At 43.1% G+C, this 24014-nt stretch overlaps 1 protein-coding gene across 2 annotated transcripts in view; it reads left to right on the top strand.

Moving 5' to 3' along the window:
* The window catches only part of ANXA7 (annexin A7), a 173003-nt gene that overhangs the window by 95307 nt on the left and 53682 nt on the right, over positions 1-24014 (top strand). For both annotated transcript variants that reach the window (XR_013623204.1, XM_068113594.2), the window contains exon 11: positions 915-990. Coding sequence is in view for 1 of the 2 variants with exons in the window: in XM_068113594.2 (XP_067969695.1) it covers positions 915-990 (76 nt within the window). In the remaining variant the exon portion in view is untranslated. The remainder of the gene's footprint in view (positions 1-914; positions 991-24014) is intronic.

Raw genomic sequence — 24014 nt, 5'->3', positions numbered from 1 at the left:
CTGTTTGGTGAAGCCAAATGGTAGATAGAATATGTCAGGCGTATAGGCCATATGGAGGGGAGGGAGAGAAGGAAAGGGGGCAGATCAGTGAGGAGGTGGTGGCTCAAGCATGCTTACCATCTTTGCATATAGTACAACTCTTGGCCCTCCTCCCTCCCCCCACCTTCCCTGTGAAGAGGGTGGGTGTGTATAATATGAAGATACAAACTGCCATCATGTTCATATTCCATTTGGTGGATATACCTAATCATATTCATTCTTGACCAACCAAACATTATTGTACAGAGGTATTGCACTTGCCCTTGAGTGGTCTTGTCTTATCTGGGTTTAATTTCCGAAATGGCCATAAACTGTTAGATTGGTGCTTTCACCCCATTGGGTGGGTTTCCCATTTCCCATCACCCCATTTTGCATATTTCTACCCTTTGCCCCCCCCCCTCATTTATTATGCTATTCCACGAACATCAATTCCCTGTATTAAAAAAAAAACAATTTTTTGGGGGGTTTTCTGGTTATTGATGACTGCAAGACTGTAGCCCAGTTGTACAACTTGAAAAGAAGTAAACTAGCTACCATTGACCTATCCTGCTATCCCTCATTACACAGGAATATCATCAATGTCAATATTGTCTGTCCTTCAAAACCGCAGGGAAACGTGTAGTTATGAGAAAATTATCCTGAAAACGATTACAGCTTGCTTTGGCCAAATTACTCTGTTTGCGTTTCAATCATAAATATTTTTATGGTCGTCATGGATCCTTTTTTTTTTTTGGGAAATGGCCATTTTCTGCTGTGACCATGCAATTGAAATGGTAATGTATGAGTGTTGAAATGAGTGTGTTTTGAGTTTTGTGGTGGTATAAAGTTGTTAATATTCTGACCACACATTCTATAATCATTTTGTCTCTCCGCAGCTCTCTCAGCGTGACCTGATGAACACCATTGACCGCGAGTTTTCCGGGAACATCAAAGATGGCATGAAGGCAATTGGTAAGTGTGTGTGTGTGTGTGTGTGTGTGTGTGTGTGTGTGTGTGTGTGTGTGTGTGTGTGTGTGTGTGTGTGTGTGTGAGAGAGTGTGTGAGAGTGTGTGAGAGTGTGAGAGTGTGTGTGTGTGTGAGAGTGTGTGTGTGTGTGAGAGTGTGTGTGTGTGTGAGAGTGTGAGAGAGAGAGAGAGAGAGAGAGAGAGAGAGAGAGAGAGAGAGAGAGAGAGAGAGAGAGAGATATATATGTTTAGCAATTTAATTATTGATCCTCATTTAAATTTAAACTTTCCAAAAGTTATCTGGTGAAACAAGTTATTTTATTGCAAGATTTAGGCTCATGGAAGAGTGAGGTGACAGGATAAAAAGTAAACATGCAAAACAAAAGGTAACATAAAAAGGTAAGGCAAAAGTTAGGAAAAAAATAATAATAATAAGAGAGAGAGAGAGAAGAGAAGAGAAGAGAAGAGAAGAGAAGAAAAGAAAAGAAAAGAAGAAAAAAAAAAAGGAAGGAAGGGATCACAGTAACCTGCAAGTAAGATGACTTTAAGGGTTAATCAAGGCTAGAAACTGTTGTTGTTAGGGAAGGGGTTGAGGTAGTGGTGCACCCCTTGCTTTGAAGCTGGAGGGAATTGCAAGATTTGTTTTGCATGATAAATATTTATTTTAAAAATGCAGATCTTTTATTTCCTCTTACTCTTAACCTTTTGGGAGGGTTCGGAGAATTGCGATATTGAAATCCTTCCCCTTTCATTGAAATCCTTCCCCCTTCTTCACTGCTTTTTTGTATTCCATGTGAAAACAGTTTATCAGGTAAATCGATGATATTAATCGACTCGAATGATGTTACCGTTTTGACTAACATTCTGACCCGCAAACCCGGGCAAATATACATATATATATTTTTTCTCAGGTCAATTTGAAACGGAGATTTGTCAGGTTGCATTTGCATTGCATTGTCAGGTTGCATTGTCACATACGAAACTCTTTGCTGTGTGATCATCCTGTGAATAAGCAGTCCTTTCTTGTGAAAAAATAACCATTTTTGTTGTGATCATCCTCTGAAAGAAGCAATTTTCATTTATTTAGCTTGCCCAAGTCATGCTATGATGTGCTGAACAATAGGATTCCATCATGTCGAACAATGAATGCTCTGATTCGTTTGTGCTTCAGCCTTAGGTTTAAATTGGGTTATGTAGTATCCTCGACAACCACTGAGCTTAAGCTTTGGCTATTTTACCTTGGTCAAGCGTTATTTATTTATTATTAATATTTTTTGTATACAAGATCGACGCTCGTTTAAGAGCTAGCACATCAAACACATATTAGCACATAAAACACAAAAACATAAATGGACACGTAAAACAACAAAGGGAGGGGGAGACAAGAGGGGGGGGGGGGGGAGAGAGGGTAGCACACAAGCACAACAGTAGAGAACAGGGACATCGGGAGATCTGTTCGAAGGGAGAGGGCTGGCCTGGGGGGTGGGAGGGGGAGGGAAGGGGTACACGGTACAAAACAAATTGACACGACAAGGAATTTCAGGGATGAAGTCGGGGATTGAAAGATGTGGATTAGGGGAGTATTAACGGGGTAGAAAAGATCAAGGTTTTGGATGGGGGAAGATAAGAGATGGTGGTGAACAGCTGTTTTAAAGACCTGGAGGGAGGAGTGGGATTGAAGAGAGTGTTAGAGTTTGTTCCACAGGTGGGGAAAAAGAGGAATGAAAGAGTGAAGGTGAGCAGAGAGTCTTGATTTTGGCAGTTTCACCAGAGGAAGGTTGCTGGCAGTTCTTGTGCGTCCTGCAGGAATATTTGGGGGACACAGCACAGACAGAGCTGGGGGAGCTAGGCCAGAGAGGAGCCAGTAGAAGACAGAAAGACCACCAGCCGAGCCTGTCTGCGGTGAGAGAGTGAAAGGCCCTCAGAATCAACTTCATCGCAGGAGATGCCAATGATTCTGAAAGCTTTGGTTTCTACAGCCTGAAGCTGAGCTAGGTGTGAGGCAGGAGCACCGGCCCAGAGTGGAGAGTAGTATTCCATTGAGCTACGGATGAAAGCCTTGTATATGGTGAGGAGCTCAGGTGTGCCAAGGAAGGACTTCGGACGACGGAGGATGCCCAGTCGGCGACTGGCTTTGTGGAGGCCAGCTTGGAAATGTGGTTTTCCCAGGAAAGATCATGCCAGATAGTGAGACCCAAAAGCTTGAGAGACAGAACTTCTTGGAGAGACATAGTGAGAGTGTGAGATTTGTCAGGATTGAAAGACATGTTCCACTTGTTTGACCAGTTTGTGATTTTGTCCAGGTCTGCAGAGATTGAAGAGGCTGCTGCCTGCTGATCTGAGGGTTGAGATATGGAGCGGCAGAGAGTGGAGTCATCAGCAAAGACATAGAGAGGATTTTCCAGAAAGTCGGAAAGATCATCGATGAATACCAAAAAAGGCACGGGGCCCAGAACACTGCCTTGGGGAACTCCAGCCTGAACAGGAAGGGGAGATGAGAGAAATCCATTCAGGGCCCCACGTTGACTACGACCAGAAAGGAAGTCCACAAGCCATGCATGGAGATTTCCATGGATACCATAGGATGAGAGCTTGGTGAGCAGAGCGGGGTGCCAGACCATATCGAAGGCACGTGATATGTCAAGGGAGACAGCTCTAATTTCCTGTTTGGTGTTGAGGGCCTCCATCCATTGTTGAGACAGCAGAAGCAGCATGTCCAGAGTAAGTGACCTGGTCTGAATCCAAATTGATGATCCGTGATCAAGCCATTGGAGAAGAGAAAGGGTTTCATATCGGAAGCAATGATGGATTCCATGACCTTGGTGATTATTGGGAGCAGGCTGATTGGTTTATCATTGTAAGGATCTGTTTTTGCACCTTTTTGTGTAAAGCGGTAATGTTGGCTGATTTCCAAGCAGATGGAACCTTCTTGTAGGATGCTCTCCAATTGCCATACAACGGGGTGTGCAACAGTTTTTCCTAGCGCTACTGCACTGGCGGAAAGAACAGGAGTAAGATCTGGAAGAACTATCTTACGGTTTCTTCAAGGAATACTCTACCTACTGCAGCACTCGACAATCCAGACTCAACAATCCAGAGAAGAATTGGCCAAATAATGCCAGACTTGATTTCCAAGCTGGCTGATTTCCCAGCAGATGGTAGATGACCTTGAGCAAAAGAGAGGGTGAAGAGAACAGAGAGAGGGTGTGAAACAGCGGCAGAGCAGGCTTTTAGGACCCGTGGGCTGATGCCGTCTGGTCCAGTTGCAGAATCAGAATCGAGATTTGACAGAAACTTCTCCACCTTGTCAGGAGAGAAGGACACAGAGTCCAGGAGCAGCTGGTATGACTGGGTATCATGGGTACAGAGAGAGATGGGTTTGGAACACAAGATTTTAAGGCAAACACAGAGTTGAGGCATTCAGCTTTTTCACGTGCGGAGTCAGCTGTGTAGCCGTTTGTGGTAAGGGAGGGGATGGAGGGGGAACAAACACCAGAAACAGATTTCACCAGATGCCACCAGGATTTGGAAGAAGGAGACAGGTTTGAGAGTTCATTCTTGAGTGTGGAGAGATATTGTTTCCTGGCTCTCCTGAGGGTGGACACACACTCGTTCCGGGCTTTGTGAATGGAACTGAGATTTCCTTCAGTTGGATTAGCCTTCCAAGAGGCAAAGGCAAGTTGTTTCATGGCAACTGCCTCACCAGAAGATTCTGTGTACCATGGACAGGAGGAAGGTTATGACAACTGAAGACGAGATGTGATAAATCTGTGCATGAGAGAGAGCAATTTTCTTTGGAAGAATTCCCAGGATGAGTTGATGTCAGAGGCAGTGGAGATGGGAGACCAGTCCATATGATTGATGGCTGCCTGAAGACCGTGCCAGTCATCCTGAGTGAAATGCCAGACTCGTCGATGCTGAGGAGGCTCTCTGAGAATGGCCAGAGAGATGTCTACTTTAACAAGCATTCTGAGTATTGCGCTGCAATACATGTCCCCTACCGGCAGTCTGTTGTCCGGAAAACTCCTGGGGAAATTACCAAGGGTTATTTATCCACAGGTTCCGAATCGTTCCCAATCGCTAATTACCTCAGGACGGGCTCACCTGTGATTCGCACTCAGGACTTCGATTTATACACCTTGCAGACAGGTCAGCAGAAGCACGAGAAACTAAGTTTTTGATAAAGAACCTTTTGAGTCGCTAAATATCAGTAATTTATTATATTTTCCGGTTCACGATCAATGATCGATGTGTATATATATGTTGTTCGGCTTGGCTCCGCCCCTCCCGAAAGCGCGCGCTGTGTCGCGCTGTTGACGTTCGCGAGACGAGGCTGAGGGCGCGCGGTGCGGCTTGAGGGGAACTCAAGAATAAACAAGGGATATCCATTTTTTTTTTTTTTTTTTCGTTTAATTAACGATATCTGCCAAACCACGTGCCCTATCGCAAATTCCAAAAGGACATTTTAGTAGACTGACATGCTCAATAGATCTGTGAAGTTTCCCCCCAATTGGATCAAAAATGAGTGAGGAGCTCGGTTTTAAAGGTTCATGCTTAAAAACGTCATAACTCTGAAACCATGTGACGCATGACGTCATGCTCGCTGACTTTTTTGTTCATCATGGGTATGCGATCCTGCCTGCAAAGTTTGGCCTCAATCTGTTCAGCCGTTGCAGAGAAAAAGGGGTTTTTGTGTTTTCACAAAAAACAATATGGCGGCCGAACCACGTAACCTGTGACGTCATAATTACCATAAAAATATTCTTCAGACCGAGTCCCTCCTACGGTGAAAATTTGATCTCAATCGGTCCAATTATTGCAGAGAAAATCTTTTTAAAAGGAAATTAAAACTTAAAATAGCACTGAGTTAAGGATCATCAGAATTATCAGAATTCCCAAAGTTCAAAGTGCATAACTTTGTCAAAAATGATCGTAACGTCGTGAAGTTCGAACTTGGCCTGTAACTTATCATGAGGAAACCATGTGCCAAGTTTGAAATCTTTAGCGTTAAGCGTTTAGAAAAAAAGTCCGGAAAACTGTTCTTTGCGTGACGGACGGACGGACTGACTGACGGACTGACTGACGGACTGACTGACGGACTGACTGACGGACTGACTGACGGACTGACTGACGGACTGACTGACTGACTGACTGACGGACGGAGGGACGGAGTGCAAACCTATAGTCCCCTCTGGTGTACACCGGTAGGGACTAACAAGCATATGGTCAGATGAACCGATTGGAGCAGAAGAAGAGCAGCAGACATTTGCAGGGAAGTTAGTCATAACCAAGTCTAGAAGAGATGATGTACTGTTGACTGAGATCCGGGTCAGGAAATTGACAGATTGTGTCAGTCCCAGTGAGTCGCAGAAGTCCTTTGCTGAGGTGCCATGGCTGGTGAGAGAGGTACCCACACCCAGCCAACTGGCATGGTGACAATTGAAATCACCACATATGAGGAAGAGAGAGTTGGGATGAGTAGATAGAAGTTGGTCCATCTTGTCAGACAGCGAGATGTAAATGGAGTCATCACCGGTTGGTGGACGGTCCAGAACACATATGAACAAAAGGTGGGAGCGCAGGGGAAGCCGTAGCCAGAGGTACTCCTGGGAGTGTGGTGGAGCGAGGGCAGTGCAGGGAGAGTGAGGACGAGAGTTTTTGATAAAGATAGCAACCCCACCTCCAGGACGAGGCTCAAGTCTATCATACTGGTGGAGGGAGTAATCAGGAAGAGAAATGAAGGAATCAGAGACATCTTGAAGGAGGAAAGTTTCTGTTGAGCAGATAAAGTCTGGTTTGTCTGAAGCAACCTGAATGGAGATCGACCTGTATGGAGATTATTCATCAAAATGTTATAGTTAGGTTGTGCTGGGGATGATGTGGCAGGGGTGGAGAAGGGAGAGGAGGTGAGCAGACCATTTTTGTGGGTCTGGCAGAGGCTTTATGTAAAGTATTGTGAATAATTGGAAAGTTGTTATTCGCAAGAACGTCTTTCATCTCGTTGTCCTCATCTTGGTTTATTAGTCCCCTACCGGTGTACACCGGAGGGGACTATAGGTTTGCACGCCGTCCCTCCCTCCGTCCGTCAGTCTGTCAGTCTCTCAGTCTGTCAGTCTGTCAGTCCGTCACGCAAAGAACAGTTTTCCGGACTTTTTTTCTCAACGCTTAATGCTAATGATTTCAAACTTGGCACATGGTTTCTTCATGATAAGTTACAGATCAAGTTCGAACTTCACGACGTTTCGATCATTTTTGACAAAGTTATGGCACTTTGAACTTTGGGAATTCTGATAATTCTGATGATCCTTAACTCAGTGCCATTTTAAGTTTTAATTTCCTTTAAAAAAGATTTTCTCTGCAATAATAGGACCGATTGAGATCAAATTTTCACCATAGGAGGGACTCGGTCTGTATAATATTTTAATGGTAATTATGACGTCACAGGTCACGTGGTTCTGGCACCATATTGTTTTTCGTGAAAACACGAAAACCCCTTTTTCTCTGCAACGGCTGAACAGATCGAGGCCAAACTTTGCAGCCAGAATCGCATACCCATGACGAACAAAAAAGTCAGCGAGCATGACGTCATGCGTCACATGGTTTCAGAGTTATGACGTTTTTAAGCATGAACCTTTAAAACCGAGCCCCTCCCTCATTGTTGATCCAATCGAGGGGAAACTTCACAGATCTGTTCCGCATGTCAGTCTACTAAAATGTCCTTTTGGAATTTGCGATAGCTCACGTGGTTTGGCAGATATCGTTAATTAAACGAAAATATTTTTTCAAATGGATATCTCTTGAATCGCTTTATTGATCGACGTGAAACTTCATACTATAGTAGAAGTCATGAAGTCATGAAGTCATGAAGTCATGAAGTAACAAGTGTGCAAAATTTCAAGATGATTGGATGTATGATCTGGAAGCTAGAAGTTGTTATTGCGTGAAGAAGAAGAGGCCTCAAGTGTGCGGATTTAATTATTTATCACATGTACAGACTGAAAGCATCATTGGACACGACCTGTCGCGGTCATTTTAACCTCAAATAAAATTCTAATTTAAGATTTGTCAATAGCTGAGGTATATTAACAAACGAATAAAACAGATTTTGTCAAATTCTGACTTTTTTAAATCGAACGCATTTGACAGAGTTGTGACAAGCTGAGGAAGAAGAACCCTCGCATTGGCTTCTCCAATGTGCCATTAAAAAATGGATATCTCTTGAATCGCTAGTACCTCAGACCGTGAGTTGGTAATAATTTATATAATTCACACAGTGCAATACGTGCAGGCCGCTGCACGGAGCGACCTTGCGGGCTTATCAACGAGGCGAGGCGTGACACACGTGTCTCAGCATACCTCAGATCAAGTTTAACAACCAGCTTTAACCGTGCATAAATTTGCATATTCGATCATTTTTGACAAAGTTATGGCACTTTGAACTTTGGTAGGGGCCATGTATTGCAGCGCAATACTCAGAATGCTTGTTTATAATCGTTATTTATCATATTCCGACTTGTACTTTGTATTATGTGGCTAAGTCTAGTACGTGGTGATCTCAGTGAATGGAATGTGCAAGATTGATGGGTTTTGGTGATATCTACTGTAATTCTAGCCTCGTTGGTCACCGTGCGGTAGCAGCTGTGCTCTGGGCACAGACTGATCTGGCTTTGTGCGACTCAGGATGCAGCAAATTTGCAACCGGAATTTTAAATTCCCACACATGCAACACCTATTAATTCAATTTGCTTGGTGTACAGGGAGGACTTTATTGATGTACCATGACATCTCTATAATCAACCTTGCCATCACACATCAGCTTTGGAAACGTGTTGTTTGTTGCATAAGTGAAAGCAAATACACCGGGGGAACCATACTAACCATAAAGCAACAGTTTGTATAAGTGCCATATTGCAAAGGCGTTATGTGTGAAAATCGGAAATTAGAAAATGATTTTGAAAATGAACCAAGTCATTTGTGATGTTGCATGATAACTAGATTCAAGGGCATGGGTTACCTTAAATAACCTGGTCTGCAGTCACAAAATCTGAAATAGATGTTCGTGAATGGGCTCTATGTAAATAATTATGGTCAAGTGTACGTGCTCCCAACATTTGGCACGTGTTGAACGGAGGTGGGTAATCATATTTTATAGAGGTGGCTTAATGACCTCTGCAGAATATGCCATCACATAGGTGGACATGTTTGGATTTCTGCCCAAAATCTTAAAACAGAAATGGATTTTGAGAACTCGAGGACCGTGATTGCATCAGGATATATATATTTTCCGGTGTAGCACCATGCATGTGTTTGTGGCGTGGGTGGGCATTGTCCTGCTGGAATATGGCGCTCCGCCTGTCACAGGAATAAAACTGCCACCTTTGTCATCGTGTAAGATTAACATGTTGTCTTGAAATTTTTGAGACGAGGTGTGATCTGCTTGCATAACCAATTTTCCCATGTACATATTGCCAGGTGTTGGTCTGATTATAACATTGCCTCCATCTCTTTTAATGACATTCATTAATACCTGACCGTTGTTCCTGCGGCAACAAAATTAGGTTACATAGCTGAATGTGTTTTACACTGCAAGCCGGTCATGTTGTCACTTCTGCCTTTTGATGAACCACTGCAATCTTGCGGCCATATGAGCTGTGCTGAGGGACAATTTAAGAAGGAGACACTTGGATTATTTTCGATGCAAACATCTGTATGGAGGATCTTGAGGGATATATTTGTTGGATTATGCTACAATGCTACATGCAATTTTTCACAATCTCAAAATATGTGTCAGGCCTTTTGGAGAGGCCAGTCGTCTCAATAATTTGTCACATGGGCACTTGTGAGATTGCATGCCAAGTGCAACTTGTGCTGTCATAGACCCATTCACAGGATCAAATAAGCTGCACCATCATTCAGGGATAGTTCTGCTTCCGAGAGACCATTTTTCCTTTCCTCCTTTGAACTTGCTCAGCTCTTCCTAAACATGTGCTCACACCATTGGAATTCTGGTATGTCTTAAGCAAAGGTATTGATATATAACTGCACTGACTACCAAACGTTATCTCGTCTGACGGGATATCTCAGAGATGGATTTTCATTTCTTAGATGTTTAGTCCGGGTTGAATTCCCAAACCAATTGTGAACTGTCACCCTGGCACTTTGCAACCAGGGTGTTAGATTGAGGAGTGCGCCATCCGTTGGGCGGGATGTTAAGGTGAGTATTTGTTTGTGAACGTTCATAATCCCAAAGTGCACTGTTTTAAATACTAGTGGGCCCGTTGGTCTGTTGTACCAAATTTTCATTGGTCTTCACCACCTCATAGCATACCTGCCTGCAGGACTTGGGGACCTTGTGGGTCCTCAGAGTCTTTTGGGTCATCTGGGGACTTTTGGGTCATCTGGGTTTTTTGGGTACTCGGGGACTTTTGGGTCATCTGGGTTTTTTGGGTCATCTGGGTCTTTTTGTGTCCTCTGGGACTTTTGGGTCAATAATGACTTTTGGGTTATCTGGGTCTTTTGGGTTCTTGGGGACTTTTGTGTCATCAAGGACTTTTGGGGACTTTTGGGACTTTTGGATCTTTTGGGTCCTCAGGGAATTTTGGGTCGTCTGGGTCTTTTGGGTCCTCAGGATCTTTTGGGTCATCTGGGTGTTTGGGTCCTCGGGGTGGGGGGGGGGGGGTCTTTTGGGTCCTCGGGGACTTTTGGGTCATCTGGAACTTTTAGGTCCTCGGGATCTTTTGGGGTCTTTCGGGTCTCAAGTGTTAAAGGGTCTTCCAATGTCGAAGGGGTCTCAGCAGTCTCAAGGCTTCAAAGGTAAATTTGAATAGTACGTAATTAATAGACACAAAAAGTATGCCTCACACACACACACACACAACTCATCCATTTATCGTGGATTTAACCATTTACATCCAAACGTAATTCATTACGCAAATGTATTTTAAATTACGTTTTGTCTCTGATTAAGTTATGGGGGTTCGAGTGGGGGGAGTGAGTAAGGAGCAGGGGGGAGGGGGGTGGAAGGTGGATAAATATTTTCCAAAAAGACCCCTTTAATTGTGTTGATATTGATATAAACGTTATTTTGATTTTTGATCGTTTGTAAATCTACAGGGTGAGCCATTTATTATTCCTGGTTTTGAACCCCTGTAATTCTGTTGCTAAGAAACAAAATCTAACAAATTATTTACAGGATATAGGTGCATATTTCAAGTTTTTGTGGTAATTTTTTTATAGATTCGGAAGTGGACAACATTTGATGTATGCAATTTAAACAATAAAAACAACAAAATGTCCTGGCCCCCTCATTTGCCAGACCTCGCCCCATGCGATTTCTTCTTGTGGGGCTTTCTCAAGACCCGAAAGAGTGGATTCATGCAGCTTTTGGAGAAATTACAGTCGAGATGCGACAGAAAATGGTCTTGGTGTTTTGCAAAAGGATGCACACACTGCTTGAAATCACATCAAAATTCATAACGAATTTTGTCAACTTCTGAATTAAAAATTTTTACCACAAAAACTTGAAATATGTACCTATATCCGGTAAATATTTTGTTCGGTTTCGTTTCTTAGCAACAGAAATTATAGGCGTTCAAAACCAGGAATAGGTAAATGGCCCACCCTTGTATTTACAGGAAATGTGTCAAAAGTGTACGTTTATATGGGGCATAAAGAATACATTCTAAGAAGCCATCTTCAGATTACATATCTGCAAATAAGGCAGATTATTTTCTTTCCCCGTTTAATTGTCCATCTTGCAATCCATTTACATCTTCCATTCCATATTCTTGAAAAAACCGAAGCTTGTGGTGAGGCAGTTGCCCTGAAACAACTCGCCTTCACCTCATGTAAGGGAAATCCAACTAAAGGCAATCTCCGTTCCTTCCACAAAACTCGGAACATGTGTGCGTCTACCCTCAGGAGAGCCAGGAAACTATCTCTCAAATCTCAAGACTGAACTCTCAAACCTGTCTCCCTCCTCCAAATCCTGGTGGTGTCTGGTCAAATCTGTTTCTGGTGTTTGTTCCCCTTCCATCCCCTACCTTACCTCAAATGGCCTCCTTACGTTACCTCAAATATTGTGTCCCAAACCCATCTCTCTCTGTACCCACCTTACCCAGTCAAACCCAGCTGCTCCTGGACTCTGTGTCCTCTCCTGACGAGGTGGAGAGGTTTCTGTCAAACCTCGACTCTGATTCTGCAACTGGACCAGACGGCATCAGCCCACGGGTCCTAAAATCCTGCTCTGCCGCCCTACCTCACCCTCTCTCTGTTCTTTTCACCCTCTCTTTTGCTCAAGGTCATCTGCCAGCATCGTGGAAATCAGCAAACATTACCACTTTACACAAGAAAGGTGCAAAAACAGATCCTTGCAACTACAGACCAATCAGCCTGCTCCCAATAATCAGCAAGGGCATGGAATCCATCATTGCTTCTGACATTAAATCCTTCCTCTTCTCCAATGGCTTGATCTCGGATCATCAATTTGGATTCAGACCAGGTCACTCCACTCTGGACATGCTGCTTCTGCTGTCTCCACAATGGATGGAGGTCCTCAATGCCAAACAGGAAATCAGAGCTGTCCCCCTTGACATATCTTATGCCTTCGATTATGGTCTGGCAACCCACCCTGCTCACCAAACTCTCCTCTTATGGTATCCATGGTAACCTCCACGCATGGCTCGTGAACTTCCTTCTGGTCCCTGTGCTTTTTAAAATCGTCATTAATGATCTCTCCGACTCTCTGGAAAATCCTCTTTATCTTTAGGCTGATGACTCCACTCTCTGCTGCTCCATATCACAACCCCCAAATGGGCAGGCTGCTGCCTCTTCACTCTCTGCAGATGTGGATAAAATGACAAACTGGTCAGACAAGTGGAACATGTCTTTCAATCCTGACAAATCTCATACTCTCACTATGTCTCTCCGAAAAGACTGTCTGGACAACCCTCCCATTTACTTTCTCAACAATCCTCTCGAAGAGGTTCTGTCGCTCAATCTTTTGGGTCTCACTATCTGCCATGATATTTCCTGGGAAAACCACATTTCCAAGCTGGCCTCCAAAGCCAGTCGCCGACTCGGCATCCTCCGTCGTGCAAAGTCCTTCCTTGGCACACCTGAGCTCCTCACCACATACAAGGTTTTCACCTGCAGATTGATGGAATACTGCTCTCCCCACTGGGCTGGTGCTCCTGCCTCACACCTTGCTCGTCTTCCCGCTGAAGAAACCAAAGCTTTCAGAATCATTGGTATCTCCCGCGATGAAGCTGATTCTGAGGGCCTTTTACTCTCTCACCGTAGACAGGGTTGTGGTCTTTCTGTCTTCTATCGACTCCTCTCCGGCCTAGGTCCCCTTGCTTTGTATGAGCTTTTCCCCCCAAATATTCCTTCAGGATGCACAAGATCTGCCAGCAAACCTCTCCTGGTGAAACTGTCAAAATTGAGACTCTCTGCTCACCTTCACTCTTTCATTCCTCTTTTCTCCCGCCTCTGGAACAAACTCCCACACTCTCTTCAATCCCATTCCTCCCTGCAGGTCTTCAAAACATCTGTCCCATCGAAAACCTTGATCTTTTCTACCCCCATTAATCCACCTCAAAACCCACCTCCTTCAAATTCCCTATTTTCTTTCCTGAAAGCCCCTGCAGTGTCCATCTTGTTTATCCCATGTACCCCATCCCAGACCTCTCTCTTCCACAGATGTCTCTGGTCCCTACTGTTGTTGTACTTCCCTCTCTCTCCTCCTCTTTTATCCCGCTCCCTTTATTATATGTTCTATGTGTTAGCTCTTATACGAGCCCAGACTAAGTGTACACACACACACACACACACACACACACACGCCACGATGATAAGTATTTCTTCTGATGTACCATACTCTGTTTCAGAGCTTCAGTGCTGTCTAGCAGGCTATTGTCAAATGTTATACTGGGTGGTTTGCCATTGCCTTCCCAGCAGTATATGGGGCAGGAATTTGTAATTTGGCCAGAGTGCAGGCGATAGCTTGCCTACTCTTCGTGAGGGACATCATGGGATCTTTATCGTCCACCAATGAAGGCTGGCAGACGGGACACACAGTTTAACATCAATCCGAGTTACAGTGCACTTGATGATTAATCACTCTGCCTGTGAAACATTGGGATGACAGTTTATACCTGGGTCGGGATTCAAACCCAGGATAGACAGCTTTAAAGGCGAGTGTGTGCATACCTCTATATCCTGCCAGCCTGATGATACTTTCCTGTTGTAATTACTATTTACTATTGTTGCACATGTATTGTTTATTTTCCCTTTTTTTTTTTTGAACGCTGTGTGTACGATTATTTATTTAATTTGAGGTCGGTAATTGTCGTTTTTTTTTTTTTAAGCCCAAGTTTATTTTTGCTTTCGGAAAATTCCAGGTTGATGTTTCAATGTGGAAATGTCTGTTACATCTGGGTGTACAATTATGCTGTTTGTATCCTGATGCATCGCTTCATGCTAACTGTTTTCCCATCGATGATGGATAATAAGGTGCTTCGTCGTTATTGGTGTCGTGATGATCATCGTTTATCGTTTTGTTGTATTTTCAAATTGATACCATTTTGTTGAACTCGCTACAAGTGATGACTAGAAATTGCAACACATCAAATGTTATCGCGAACCTGTCTCCTTTTCTTTACAGCAACTATACCACTCACTTCCTATAGATGGCAGCATTGTTAAAGAAGTCTCTTTAATTGATCTTCTAAAATTTAGGAAGTTGTACTGGAATTTGGATGGTGTTCCATCATACTGATGAAGGTTAGGATTCTGGATGCATCTCTTGTTTGTCCCTGGAATGGAACAACAAATGAACAATAAGCTATTTAGTCAGGTTCACCATGTTTTTTCGTTCAAAATTTTTGGAGATTAGCAAAACTATACATTTTTGGGATATTCAGAGCATGACGAATCCAAAAATTAATGTTGGCATTTGCGTAGACACCTTTGTGAAAATGACACTCAGGACAGTGATGAAGATCTGTAAAAGCATATTCCTGAACGGTATAGACCTCATAGATCCTGTGTATAGGACTTATAGTTCAATCTGATACTAACAAGGCTGCTTTCTTGCTTTATAAACCCATACCTATAACTTCAAAGGACTTTCAATATCATGTATTATGTAATACAGTTATATCACAAATATAAAGGCAATGGTTTTCAATCACCTTTGTTTGCTGCTTTTCTATAATCCTGAGCACTATTTTGAGGCTTTTATTGGATTCCTTGACCCAGAAAACATAGGATTGGCATATTTAATTAAGTCTCTAGGTTGACTAGAAGCCGAGATCGCGCAAAATATGTATCTTAAGGCGGCCATTTAGAAAATCCAAGATGGCGGCCATGCAGGTGTCTGTGCAAATGCCAACATTAATTTTTGGATTCCTCATGCTCTGAATATCCCAAAAATGTATAGTTTTGCTAATCTTGCAACATTTTTCAAACGAAATTGTATTTGTTAACATAGTGAACTTGACTAATTAATCAATACGAAGGTAAGTCAACAAGTGAAGTGAATTTGTGAATCGTCCACCAAATACATTTCACCAGTGGGGAAGAGTTATATTTTTTGACATCGTCCCCTCTTGCACATCCGCACACTTCTGCCTACACAAGCTTATGGATGTCCTCGTAATAAAATGATGTTGGTTAGTCCCGCTCGAGCAGGGAAAATGGCCTTAAACTGCCTGTTGCGTGTTGTTGTTGGTTAGTCCCTGATGCATTCCTGCATCGCCATTCCGACCTTGTTGTTATTACTGAAGTTCCGACCTCGGAAAGCTTTCTTCGTGTACTGTGCGCACCGGAGCATGAGACAGATGTGCCACGGCAGCAATGCCATCCGTTTATGCACTCTCGTCCTCGCGCGTCAGTCTTTCGGTCGTGACCACATTGTCCTCTGCGGTCGTTCATCGCACACGCTCGTCTGTCCTTTTTGAAACCGTTCATACCATCCTTGCACATTTTTCTGCGACTTGCAGTTCGTACAATATCGTGCAGCCATCCTCCGAAGATTGTCAACATGGATTGACACCTTCACAAAGCGAAAACCTTGCGGCGACTGACCGCTCCGCAACGGTGCACTCTTGTGCTGGACCAACCATATTTGATGCCCAACTAGTGCCACACATGGGGAAGTGTGGTTAAAAAGGGGTTAACAAATGACTCGCACTTACCCCTAAAATATCGCACATACTGCGGTTGCATTAAAAAAATACTAGCATCGGCAGTCGCACCTGTGGGAGTTGGGAGTGCCCATCTCGGCCCACCTTCGGTGTTGCGATTTACAGTGATGATATGTGGTGGTGATATTTCCGTAAAGTGATGTTTTCTGGGACACGCTGTACATTAAAAATTTCTTTGGGACACACCACAACCATATTTTGCCTTGCTGGACAATATATTGTAAAGTGCTTGTGATGTAAAAGTCCAAGTGATCAATTTTTAATTTTTCGTCACACGTAAAATGTTAATATTAGACCAATATTTTAAATTGATTGGCATGCAAATGCATACATCATTTGTAATGCTCTGCTCCCACTGAACCTGAATGCAGCATGTTGTTTTTCCACTCCATTTTGATGACATTTGTCGTTTTTCAATTCCGGACGTGCATTTTGAATGGTTCTAACCAATTGCGCATGCTTTCACCAAACTCGCCATGCACACGGTACTCCTGCCACGATGATTGCAGCTGCGAACAGCATGGTGAGATGTATACACTTTTGTCGGTGATAGTTTTGATAGGCCTTGATGTTTCTGGATGATACTCAAGCGCAATGACAGTGAGGTTATCATTCAGAAACACTGATGACTTCTGGAGAGTTCTAAAGAAAATTTTATACAGACTCTCTTAACAGACTTACTATGCAGACAAAGGGATTCTTCTTGTTAGTTTTAGTAGTATAATTGGTGTACAGATATTGAGTACTATTTCTAGCAGTGCACAACAAGAAGCCAGTTATGAAGTGGGGGAAATAAAGGTAAATTTTATTTTTTTTGCATAAATATGCTATTTTAAAAGAAAGCTGTATGACTCATTGCCAGCTTGACAAAGACGTATTGAACAAAGTGTTTTTATTTATTTATTTATTTGCAAGAAGTAACTCGTACTTGATGTATTGATTGATGGGGGAAAAAACCAAAAATTTAAATATGGAAACCTATAGAACGGCACTCGGTAGAGCGCAAACCTCCACCAGGCTGAACAGTTTATGTTTTGTATCCCACTGATGGACCGGATCTGGATTCGGAGCTGAACCAAAATCGAATCGGCTTGTTCTTGTCACCAAACCAACTTGTCCACCAAGTTTTGTCATAACTCATCCACAACTTTTTTAAATATCGTGTTATATATCGCTTTTCGCCCGATCTCTCAATGGTGAAGAATCACTTAAAAAATTAAATAATTATCGTATCCGTATCCATATTCAGATCTTCAGCAAAATTTAACCAATTCTTCCTTGTCAGACACCCAACCTCTCCACCAAGTTTCGTCCAAATCCGTCCACAACTTTTTGAGATATCCTGCTATGTATCGTTTTTGGCCCGATCTCCCAATGGTGAAAAATAACTTTTCTACTAGCCGGATCCGAATCCAGATCTTCACCAAAATATAATAATTTAGTCCTTGTTACATACACTACCTCTCTGCCAAATTTAGTCTGAATCTGTTCACAATTTTTTGAGATATCTTGTTCACAGACAAACAGACAGACAGGGGTGAAAACATAACCTCCATCCATCTTCGGTGGCGGAGGTAATAAAATCTACGTTGAACACGTATCTATATATATAAAACAGTGTGTGTGTGTGTGTGTGTGTGTGTGTGTGTGTGTGTGTGTGTGTGTGTGTGTGTGTGTGTGTGTGTGTGTGTGTGTGTGTGTGTGTGTGTGTGTGTGTGTGTGTGTGATGTTACCGATAGACTCCTAAACGGAGAGGCTTACGTGCTTGATATTTGACACAGACATGGCCATTGAGCCTGGGACGAACATGGCCGAACTCAAAATATTTGACGATCCATATTTTTTATTCATATTTAGGCAAGATAAAAAAAATGAGTTGGTGATCGTCCTTTTTTCTCAAAAGTTCGGGTAGGGAGGGAGGTTTTTATTTTTATTTTTTATTTTTTTTTCCTACTTTCCATTGAGTTTTGTTGACATGGAAAAATATGAAATAAAGACTCCTTTCTCCTCAAAATGTTCAACTTGTTCTTCTGTGGCAGCTGAGTGAGCGGGAATATAGGTGGCAGGCAAGTACAAAAAGCATCATCACGGGCAGCATTCATGAGGACACTAAAAACAGTTGGTCGACTATCGGGTTCCATCCTGTGATCCGTGGCCGTGTCTGCAGCCAACACAAATTTGAGAAATGAGCCAAGAGTCTTTGTCACATCAGAAACTTTGCAAGCTGGTGAAACTTTCGTCATGTCAGTTTTACTGGGGCCGGCGAATACTTTGACAAAAGTACCGCGTGTATCGTCAGGCAATGGCTCCCTATCCCCATCATACTTGCCGTCTGAGAACTCTGCATAGAAGTCCGAGATTGTAACATCCAACTCGGTATTGCACGCAAACCAGTCCTTCACCATCTTGGAAGAGCCCTCACGGGCTATTGATGCGATCACAATAGGCATTTCAAGCCGATTCTATCACGAATCGATACAGATTTCAGCGGGAAAAATCTCACACAATAGCCGCCATGAATGGCTAACGTAAAATGGGTGAAGTCTGAAGTTGCCTGAGGCACTTGCGACGCTCTGCGCAGCACGCACTGCGCATGCGGTGCAGAACGGCACCAAATTTGACTGTGAAAAGATCGTTTTGGAATGATTTTTTTCAAAATAAAAAATAAAAAAAGTTTCAGGTCGGGTGTGTTTCGTAGGGTCGGGCGGGGACGATCACCAACTCATTTTTTTTTTCTGGCCTTACCTCAGCGCATTTCAGCGCACGGAATCAACGGAATCAGAGCAGGTGGGCGCTGATTCGCTCAGAGCGATCACGTGATGACGCTATGAACGCTATGACGCTATGAACGATATGACGCTATGAACGATATGACGCTATGAAAAAAAAAATCGCTATGACGCTGTGAACGATATGACGCTATGACCACTATGAAAAAAAAAATCGCTATGACGCTATGAACGATATGACGATATGACGCTATGAACGATATGACGCTATGAACGCTATGAACGCTATGACGCTATGAAAAAAAAAATCGCTATGACGCTATGAAACGCTATGAACGCTATGACGCTACGAAGCTATGACGCTATGAAAAAAAAAATCGCTCGCTTTGCCAAGGGGCTCGCTCCCCCCCCCCCCCCCCCCGTTCCCCTCCCCTCCCCTTCCCCCTCCCCCTGCCCTCCCCAGCCCGGCAATGCCGGGTACTTCTGCTAGTTGACTATAATTATGTGGCCAGCTGAGGTTTTTTAGTACATGAACACCAAGTACAGTAGCAATCTTAGTATGTGAAATGGTAGTCATACAGATTGCTCGGTTAAGGTGAGTTACCACTTAATCAAGGAGATGTATCTTTTGAAGATTTTCTGTATATGGAAAGTTTGTGGCATATTAAGTAAGGATGATGTATCTTGAAAGGGATCGAATCATTTAATTTACATGTTGTGAACCCCAAAATGTCTGAATTTTCTTTTCCTTCCCTTTCCTCCTTTACTTACTCCACACCATACACACAGCATTCCTCTTGGGAAAACGAATCAAGAGTAACCAGACTCTAGAATTGTTGTGGTTCGAGCATCCGCTCTGAGTCTGGGAGGTCGGTGGCTCAAACCCTGGCCGAGCCATATCAAACACTTAAAAAGTCATACCAAAGATTTATCTTTTGAAGATTTTCTTTAGTTTTGTTGGAAAGTTCGAAATTTTTGGAAAGTTGGAAGTTTGTTGGAAAGTTGGAAATTTTTAATTGGAAAGTGCATGGAATGTTGGTGGCATTAGCCATACCAAAGACAAAATAATGCCGTGCCCATGTGCTGCTTCCTCGCTTGATGCTCAGCATTTAAAAGATAGAGCATGGATAAAATCCATGGGAATTAGCATCGATGGGGGAGACGAAGGAGATTCCTATTTAATTGCCCAACTAACTGTGGAGGGAAGAAAAGTGACATCGAAAGATGGCATATTTGGACAAACACTTATGGTATACTATTGTTACGGATTCGTCACTTCCGTCTTTGTGGTTTTCATCCACTGGAAGCATTTTTAGTTTCAGGTACTATTATTGTTACGGTTTCGGTGTGAAATGGAGATAACTTTCTTCAAAGGTAAAAATAGTGTTTCAGAAGAGAAACGAAATGGGTGAAGAAGAAACCGGAAAAAGAAAAAGGCGGGCGATGGGAATCGAGAGAGATCGGAGAAGAAGGCCTTATCTGCTTCGTGGTGGCGAGCGGACCTTTTGGACATTGGTCGTGAGTGAATGTTGGTTTCCCCAGGAAAGGGATTCCCGTGACAGTGTCGTTATTGCGTTTGCAATTAAATCTGCATGACAGGTTTTGGTTCCGAGAGTGAATCATCGTTGGAGAGCAAGCTGACGCCTCCATTATCGGCCGGTCCGCCATTTCACCTCACACAAGCCATTCGCCCTGTTCCACGTGTGTGTCGTGGGTTTTCCCGGAGCGACCTCAGCGTCGGATCTGCCGATTGTTCATGTCGGCTTCATTGTTGGTGAACGGAAGGTGTGAGTTTCCACTCACCTTTTGGGTGAATCATTACCGGACCGACTTCGGCCCGACCTCTCGCCTCGCGGCTCTTCTGCGGCTTTGACTGTCGACCAACCTGGGTTCAGGTCCCAGTACCACCTTTATGTGTTGATCGCCAGAGAACTTTGGGGAATGTTACAGTTCACTCACAGCTGTGAGTTATTGATTAAGGAACATATTGGTGGTACCATCATAGGAATTGTATGGTTTATGATGTGCAAGTGAGAGTTTCCTTGTACTTGCATTAAGTGTTATTATTGTGTGGGTTTGAATACAATAATTGGTTTTGTATCAATTGCTTGGTGTGGTTCTACCATTGGTCATTGGGACACACACATAATAGCACATCTTTCTGCCGTGACTCCTTTCGAAGCTCGGAGGTACACCGTGGCCGGGGTTTGGAGAGGAAGCACGTAATACTATATTTGATTATAGCTAGGTTCCTTTTATCACGAGCATTTTAAAATGTTGCATGCTAAAATGTTTTGCTTTAAAAATGGTTGGCCTACAGGTTTCTCTGAATGCTCGAGACCAACACATTTATCATGTCGAATGAGCAATTCCCAGATATTTTATAGAGTAGAAAACGAAATCAATCCATCTTTTCTACCAAACTGCATTTACCGAACATAGCATGAAGGTGATTATTTAGAGTTCCACTTACATTGACTGATACCAATAGAGCACCAAGGCAGGAAGTGGGCTACTGGCGTGAACGATCATGGCACTTCCTTTCTTGGCTCTCAGCACCCTCTGGTGCTTTCTTTGACCTCTTAATGATTTAATCCTTTTTTTCCTCGTCTCTTTCTATTTTATGCTGTGTTTCAGCACTCCTCTTGCACTCCTTTTCCCAAATGCCTATCTTGTATTACCTCATCGCCCAACCTCCTGTGTGAAGGGGGAATGTATCATGTGGTCTGTACTCACCCATGGTGGGCATATGGAGGTAGAGAGGGTTTATAAGCATAAATGGGAAGAGAGGGAAGGCAGGAGCTGATGGACATCGGCTTTATGGGGCACTCGTGTCTTTTTAACTTGTTCTCAATTATTTTTAACTTTTTATCAGTTCTTTACACTTATGTCAGTTCTTTACACTGACTCGGCTCAGTTAGGCAAGATTCTGCATGTATAGACTCACACAATTTAATACACATGCTTAGACTCTCCCCTCCCCCTCCCTTTTCCTTGCATGTTACAATATCTTTCATCAGAGCAACCCTTTGGTCAGTCATCAAAAGTGCTATATTTTATACTCACTGTGGGGATCAAGTTTAGGTTTTGCAATCTTGCCTCATTTGGATCCTGACTGATGTATCACCACCCTGGAGGCCCACACGAGACAAAATGAGTAAAGCATTCAATGTGGGATCACATAATTGCAAATATGTATATAAATATGTGCCATCTATTTATTATAAGTCGCAAGTATGGTGGAATTTTTGATCTTCGTGCCCACTCCCATTTCCCATTGGAACTTCATCTTGATACTACACTGCAAGAGTATACTATGTATTTACTAAATATAAAAACCCTTAAGTTGCAGTTGCAAAACCTCAGCCACGAAACATAAATTGGCAAAAGGCCCTCAGGTCTGGTACTCAAGCTAATCATTATTTTAAATAGATAATTTGTTGTCATTAACTTGTTTAAAGCATGTAAAAAACGATAAGCTTACTAGCAAGTACATAAGAGTTGTAAATTATCTACTACTACTACTACTGCTACTACTACTACTACCGCTATTTTAAATGGCCCAATTAATCCCACCTTTCTTTCTTCTATTTCTAAAAAGAAAATACCACTTTTGACGTTATTGGATTATTATGTATTGATCAGTGACAATAAAATCTCAGCTTTATCCATTTTAAGTTCAGGATGTAACAACAAAATGTGAAAAAAGTCAAGTGGGTGTGAATACTTTGGTGTGTGTGTGTGTGTGTGTGTGTGTGTGTGTGTGTGTGTGTGTGTGTGTGTGTGTGTGTGTGTGTGTGTGTGTGTGTGTGTGTGTGTGTGTGTGTGTGTGTGTGTGTGTGTGTGTGTGTGTGTGTGTGTGTGTGTGTGTGTGTGTGTGTGTGTGTATATATATATATTACAGACCTCAAAGGTACTCCAAGTTAACTGGCCTATGGGTTTTGCCTGCTTTGAACCATTGTGAGGATGAGTGCAGATTTAGACCCTTGCAAGGCCAAAAGTGTGCAATGCTGCTTTGAACAATCCCAAATGGAGGTAATAATCCTGCACTACATCAACTCTAATAGTTTAGCATGGTGCTTAATGATACATGCCGAATAAATAATTAGGTCCTGAATGGCTCTTATACCATCCCTATGGGAGTCCGTGCAGCGCTTACTCTTGGAAAGCTAGGAGATGAAATGTTGAACGTTTTTAGTTTTGAATGTTTGTCTTGACCAAAATTTGTGCACGATTGATATCTGTGCACTTTTTATTGCAGCCCAACATGTGCAACATCATGTAGACCTTCTTTGCCATTTATGCATAGGCAGCAGGCTCGGGTGCTTGTTGTAGAGCGGACTTGGCATGTTTTGCTTGCCATGTTTACCAGCATGGAGCTCGGAATGACCGCTTTACTTATCCAGATGACAACTTTGTTGGCTGTGCCAAATTCGTGTCTCACTCATTCCCATAAATCCATCGCATCAACCCTCATACATCCTGCATTACATGTCATCCCAGATAGCTTCGTGCACCACACTTTTGCCAAATATAAGTAGCGAGTGCGAACACCTTTTGGGGCAATGTTGCATTAAAGTGCTTACTGACTTCTTCTGTAAAGGTAGTGGGTTTTTTTTCTGAGAAGGTAGTCTGGTTTTCATTTGTTACATCTATCTATAATTCCAGTAATCTCTGTCTGTACGTTTGTACGTTTGTACGTTTGTCTGTTTGTCTGTGACCGCTGTTTCTCGACAACTACCGGTCCGATATACTTGAAACTTGCCAGGTATATTGCTGGGGACCCGAGGATGTGCCTTTTCAAGGTTTGAAATTAATCGGACAAGTACTTACCGAGCTATGGCGATTTAGCCGTTCGCCGTTCGCTTTGCCGTTGCGAATGGACCAAACCATTCATGTAAATAGAGGGGGGGGGGGGGGGGGTTCTGTGGTCGTTCGCTTTGGCTTTGCGAATGGACCAAACCATTCATGTAAATAGAGGGGGGGGGTTCTGTGGTCGTTCGCTTTGGCTTTGCGAATGGACCAAACCATTCATGTAAATAGAGGGGGGGGGTTCTGTGGTCGTTGCGAATGGACCAAACCATTCACATCGAATC

The sequence above is a fragment of the Myxine glutinosa genome, chromosome 4, assembly GCF_964187855.1.
Source record: "Myxine glutinosa chromosome 4, kmMyxGlut1.1, whole genome shotgun sequence".
Lineage (NCBI taxonomy): Eukaryota > Metazoa > Chordata > Myxini > Myxiniformes > Myxinidae > Myxine > Myxine glutinosa.
Note: the sequence above shows the minus strand (reverse complement) of the source record. Positions and strands in the feature narration are given on the sequence as shown.